The 6360-nt window shown below is 45.4% G+C and overlaps 1 protein-coding gene across 2 annotated transcripts in view; it reads right to left on the bottom strand.

The window, feature by feature from the left end:
* Window positions 1-927: 927 nt before the first annotated feature.
* BFSP2 (beaded filament structural protein 2) overlaps window positions 928-6360 on the bottom strand; it is a 62511-nt gene continuing 57078 nt past the window's right edge. The window contains exons 6-7 of one of the 2 annotated variants that reach the window (XM_033132620.1): window positions 3452-3672; window positions 928-1183 (exon numbers count right to left, since the gene is read on the bottom strand). In XM_033132620.1, coding sequence (XP_032988511.1) covers window positions 1180-1183; window positions 3452-3672 — 225 coding nt within the window. In that variant the 3' untranslated portion in view covers window positions 928-1179. The remainder of the gene's footprint in view (window positions 1184-3451; window positions 3673-6360) is intronic. The other variant, XM_033132621.1, reaches the window with a different exon arrangement.

Below are 6360 nucleotides of genomic sequence, written 5' to 3'. Positions count from 1 at the left end.
ATTAATACAATTCCTTTGATCGTGGAAGCCAAACAGAAAAGCCATTTGGAGCAGTTTCAAGCAGGAGACCCCATTTCTTACCTTGCTTCTTTTTAACACTTTCTTAAGGGTAAATAAGATTTCTTTTGTTTACGTTGGCCTTGCTATTTGGAATCCCAGGTATTGGGGGGAAGGAGTCTCTGAATGTGCCCACCGTGGAAACATCTCCCTGTCTGGATTAGCACTATATGAGGACAGAGACTCAGCTTGGATATTTTGGTCTGTAATTTTGTGTGACAGGTGGACTGACAGATGCTTGTGGAAAGAAGAAATTGAGGTTGGGCTTTTTTTGGTGTGGTTTTGGAGGCACTGAGAGTCTGTGCTAAGACACAGGTGGTGGTTTCAGTTTTAATCAGAATTCAGGGGTCTTGCCTGGGTAGGCGGCAGATGCAGAAACTATAGTTGGCTGGCCCAGGCCCTGACCCTGGAAGAAAATTCTGAGGCTGCAAGTGAGGTAAGCCACCACAACCTAATTAATCCCCCACAAACTGAAGTTCCCTTTAAACTGATTGAGAGGTACTCTGCCAATAGTAGTGAAATGTGTGTGTCTGCACATAAATACCCATGCAGAGTACATTAAAGAGGTCTGAATGCTTTTTGATGTCTGTAATTATATTACATGCAATAAAGCACCACGCCAATCCCCTCTCTAGCAAGAGTGTTGTTTTTGCTCCAAATTGTGACAAGCTTGAATGCCATGAGCACAGCTCTTGCCCAAACAGCAAGAGTTGGTAAATTCAAGAGCAGCTGACCCTTGGAGGGTGAGGCAGATGGTGTCATGTCAGGAAACCTTCCAGAGGCCTTCAAGAATGGCTCTGTGAGCAAAGGCCAGGCAGGTAAAGGGATATTCGTCTCCACCTGATAGTTAGTTGAACACGGTGGACAGACTGGAAGCTGCACACAAAGCATTTATTTGGAGAGAGACAAGGGAGGTTGCTCAAGCTACAGGCTACTTAAATTTAAGGCAGAAGGACCCTCTCCACTTCCAGGAAGCTTTTCAGCTCCAGCTGAATCAACCAGGGAATCCAGCTTAGGGTGGGTGGGGGTGAATGGGGGTTAGGGGGAAACTCCTCAAGGAACTTCATTGGTCACTCGGTGAGGAAGACAGCATTTTCTTCATGATAAGAGGACATTTCTCCATCAGCTGAAACAAATAAACAAAAGCATTTGAATGACAGAAGCCATGGATGATGAAAATTAGTAAAGATGTCACAATAAGATAACAGGAAAAGCAGGTGTCTCATGGAAAGTTGGCCTTTGGAACAAGACAGGTTGAGTGTTGAATCCCTGTTCCATGGTTATCAGCTGTGTGACCTTGGGCAAATGACTTAAACTCTCTGAGGCTTTGTTTCTTGTCTGTAAAATGGGGAAAATGATGCAGTCCTGGCCGGATTTAAACGGAAATGACAGTAATGAAGAACTTAAGACTGTGCTGGCACCTAGCTGGCATTCACGAAATGGTAATTCTTACATTCTTGAAGAAAATTCAGCCTAACTCACTACTTTTTGTATTTGTTTAAAATTGTTTTGTGCATTTTTTCAGATGTTCATAGGCATCTGAAAAACTTAGCTTTGTTAAGAACATCTAGCTTTTATAATCAACAGAAATCAATCCAGTAAAAAGGCAGTTGGAAAGGAACTGGATGACACATTTTCCTCTTGAAAAGAGGGACAGTTAGGCCACTTCCCTGTGGTTCTCCTGTCTGCTGAAGAAAGAGATGTAACAGAGGGCATTGGAGAGAGCCAGGAGAAGTGGGCTCCAGTCCCAGCTCTGCCTCCACCTCCCGGGTGATCACAGACAATTCCTTTTCTGCTCTGGGCCTTTTGTATTCTCTCTGGAATCATGGGGGTTGGACTATATAATCGCTAAGCTGTCTCTTAGAGTTCATATGTTATTCCTTATTCAACGTATGTCACAGAAGGGACCTTGGAGGGAGATATGAAGGTATGGAAATATGATAAAATAAAAGCTTGGATTTCCTTAAAGAGCTGGCGAGAAAGCTAAGCCCTAAGACTCACGCATATGCTCCTAGAATTCTTACTCATTAAAAAAGACTGCATATATACATGTATGTATATATGTGCATATATACACATGCATACACACATATACACACAAAGGCGGATATATGCCATCCCTATCCCTTGCCTCTCTCCACTGTGGAGGCTGGAAAAGCTAAATAGTTTCATTCCCAGCATCCCTTGCAGATAGGTATGGTCGTATGAGCAGATTCTCGTCAATGAAATATAAGGGAAAGCCCATTGGAGGCCTTCTCAAAACATTTTTCCTTCACTGACTAAAAAAGAAGAGCGTTATAGCAGGAAAAGGCCTTTTTGCTCCCCTCTCTTCCCTCCCCCTTCTTCTTGTCATGAATGACGATATGATGTCTGGAGCTTTGGTAGGCATTTGGCAGCTGTGGGTGACACAGATGAAGACAAAAACCTAGTATGTCAAGGATGGTATATCAGGAAGATGAAAAGAACGTGGGACTTGAATGAAATCGTTGAGCAGCCTAGACCACCTTATTTCCGGAACTCTTAAATAAACACCGTTTTTACCCATGCTGCTTAAAGTGTGGTCTGTGGGTCAGCAGTACAGGCATCGCCTAAGCGTTTTGTTAGAAGTGAAGATTCTCAGCCCCAGCCCCCACCCTGCTGAAGCAGAATCTGCTTTTTAAAGAAATGCTCAGGTTTTGGGTGCATATTAAATTTTCAGGTGCATTGGATTCCAGTGCCATCAATGAGGCTCTATTACATGTAGTTGAAAGCAGTCCCAAGAGATACCATGTGTGTACAGTAAGTCCCCACGGGACTTTGTCAGTAGGTTCTTGGAACTGCAGTGAAACAACATATAATGAAACCAGTTTACCATAGGCTCATTGATATAAGCAAGAGTGAAGACCTACAGCAGCTCGTCAACATTATAACAAAACAATGTTGAATGAAATGATGTTATTCGAGGACCTGCTGTACTAGGTATGTGTGAACACACTTAGGTATGTCTATGTATGTGTGCATGTGTATATCTGTATATATGATTAATACAGATGTACACACCTATATGTATACATGCATACACATATAATATATATCTTTTTTTTTTTTTTTTTAGATTTTATTGGGGAAGGGGAACAGGACTTTATTGGGGAACAGTGTGTGCTTCCAGGATTTTTTTTTTCCCAAATCAAGTTGTTGTCTATAGATGTGTGCATATATGAATAGAAAAACCCTGGAAGGACACAGGTTGTAGGAGTGGAGGTGTAGGTGTGTGTGTGTGTGTGTGTGTGTGTGTGTGTGTGTGTTTGGGGGGTGATTTTTTTTATCTTAATTACTTCTATAGCGTTTGAAAAACAATTATTTTTAACCCCATGAGTTGTATTCCTTTCATAATTAAAGAAGCAAAGAGACTGACCTGCTCTCCTCCCTGTCCAGCAGGGCATGATAGGACGCCACGTCCCTCTGCAGCTGGCACTTGAGCGCCAGCAGATGCTCCCGCGCTTGCAGCTGCTGCTCGGCCTCCCCTCGCATCTCCCTGAGCTCCGCCTCCAGCCTGCGGACCACCGTGCCCAGGTTCTGCAGCTCCAGGTCATGCCAGTGCGTGGCGTCCTGCAAGGTATGCTCCAGGCCTCGTTTCTACAAAAGAGGGAACATGGTCCCAACCCAAGGCCGACAGGCAGGGCCCTTGAAGAGGGAGGTGTGCAGAGCAGTGAGAGGGCTGGCATTGGCCTGGCCTGTCCATCTCTGCCAGGACAATGACTTTGACAGGCTTCCGTGGATATAATAATCCTCCTCAGGGGGCCAGACTCCTGTTGAGCCTAATTCCCTGATCCTTCTGATGGGAGGTGGAGGATGGATATGTGTGTGGGGGGGGCGTGGAAGGGGGAGGAAGGTCGGGAGGAGGGGAGGTGGAGGGAGATATGAGGGATGAGTGAGAAAATGAGAGAGAAAAATGAGAGAGAGACAGAGAGAAAAATTGAGAGCTACTCGTGACAGGCAATTTGCAGGTGTTTCTTCAAAGGAATCTTGCTCTCTAAACTGCTTCTGGGCCTTATTTCTCATGATTTCTCACCCACTGGGAGGGGGAGGGGAAGGCTTTTCCTTCCCCTGCCGAAACCCCCATCCGTCATTCAGCTAAAATGCTGTCTTCACCATCCTCTTTCCCGGATTACCATAGTTACAGTGAATGTCTCTGGCCTTTATATACACAGCATTTTTTCCTTTAGTGTTATAGTAGCACATTTTGCCTCATTGCTCTTCCTCTGGCTTCCCCATTCAGTGCTGGTTCCCCACTGCCCCATCCTGAGCCTGTTTCTCTATGAGCTGTGCCTCCTGGGCCTGTGTTAGCTGGTCTCTACCACACATGATTTTAGTCATCTATCTGCTACTGACCCCTGCATTGATACTTCCAGCACAGACCTCTCCCTCGAGCACCGACCCACTACTGAACTTCTTCCTAAAAATATAGATAGTCCAGGGCACCTGAAATCAAGGCGTCCAAAATGGAGCTGTTGGCTTCCCCCTGGACCTGTTGGTCTCTCCTATTCTGTGCTTCAGCTGGTGAAATCACGTGAGCTAGAAACTGGGGAAGGACATGTCCCTGATCTTCTTGCTTCCCTCCCAGACTCAATCATCACTGTGCCCTGCCTCTTGTACATTCTGAAAAATCTTCACATTTGTGTCCTGTCTTCTGCAGTCACCAATGCCCAGGATCAATGCTTATCTCCACCTCTCACCTTGGTAACCTCAGTGGCCTCTTAGCTCATCTCTTGCCTCTAGTTCCTTCTTGTCCTGCATTCCCCACACAGCAGCCATGGTGCTCTGTCAAAAGTCCAAATCTGGGCCTGTATCTCCTCTGCTTTAACCCCACCGCCAGCTCCCAGGACCCCTAACATGGCACACACAATTAGCCCAGCATCTTTCTGTCTTCGCCCCCCACCGCCACAACTACACTCAACACATCTAGTCTGACTACGTTGTGTTCATGCTGTTTCCGGCACCTGCACTTGTCCTCCTCCATTCCTGCCAGCAACACCTCTAGTCTGACTACGTTGTGTTCATGCTGTTTCCGGCACCTGCACTGTCCTCCTCCATTCCTGCCAGCAACACCTCTAGTCTGACTACGTTGTGTTCATGCTGTTTCCGGCACCTGCACTGTCCTCCTCCATTCCTGCCAGCAACACCTCTAGTCTGACTACGTTGTGTTCATGCTGTTTCCGGCACCTGCACTATCCTCCTCCATTCCTGCCAGCATCCTCACCTGGCTCACTCCTACTCAACCCCAAGTCCAAGCTCAGGGGTCATCCCCACCACAGACAGTCTTCTTTGACACTCTCTTGCCCCTCACACTAACAGGCTGGGTTCGGGTCCCCTCCTCTAGTTTTCTATGGCAGCCCAAACACATGCATACCCTTGAACTTATCATAGCGTGCTAAACTTCTTAGGGGCATGTCTCCTCTACCAGATGGTGAGCTCTTTGAGAGCAGGAACCAAGTCTCTGTAACTCCAGTGATAAGACAGGGCCTGGCACACAGTAGGTGCTTGTGTGTATAGGTTGTCCAGGATGATAGCACTTGTATTATGGCCACACTTATTGCCCTATCTATCTGTCTCCCCATTTGCTGGAAACTTTCTTCTCATCTTCCCATATCCCACGCCCTGCAAACTGCAGGGCTGACCAATAAATACCTTCAAAAAACTGTGTGCATCTGTCGAGCATTTTTAAACAGTTGTAATTATGGTGCACCTATAATTTAGAATATGGCTTTTTATGTAACACATAAGAAACACATAAATATCTTTCTAAATTGGATTGAGTCAAACCTTGATAAAACAAATTTCTGTACCCTGCCCCCTGGGAGGAGATTTTTCATATTCTTTCGACCATTGGCTGAAATGGAAAATTCTTGGATAGTACGCCATCTTGAATCATGGCTGTTATTAAGCAGGAGTCACCATATTATCTTATTTAAATCTTCTTAATTCCATAGGATATAAGGATGTGGAGTCAGGTTCCCATCCTAGGTACAATTACAGGTGGCAAACTGTGATCAATAGACAATAAATCCAGATCAGTATTTGGTCTAAGGTTATTATTTTGCTGGTGGGATCAGAAATCCCTTCTATGGCAGTGAAGATACAAAAATGGCCACCTGGATTTTGAGAATCGTTGTGCCAACTCCCTGGGTTTTCTCCCTTTGTTTATCAGGGAACTTGCTTGGCTTGTGAGTGGTGCTTGTTGACACTGGACCTGTAACACCTGTGATTTGGAAAAACATTTCATGGAATCACAGTTAGATCATCTGTTTACAGGTTTTGCTCCAT

This window comes from Rhinolophus ferrumequinum, chromosome 17 (genome assembly GCF_004115265.2).
Source record: "Rhinolophus ferrumequinum isolate MPI-CBG mRhiFer1 chromosome 17, mRhiFer1_v1.p, whole genome shotgun sequence".
Lineage (NCBI taxonomy): Eukaryota > Metazoa > Chordata > Mammalia > Chiroptera > Rhinolophidae > Rhinolophus > Rhinolophus ferrumequinum.
This window is presented reverse-complemented; position numbering and strand designations above follow the sequence as displayed.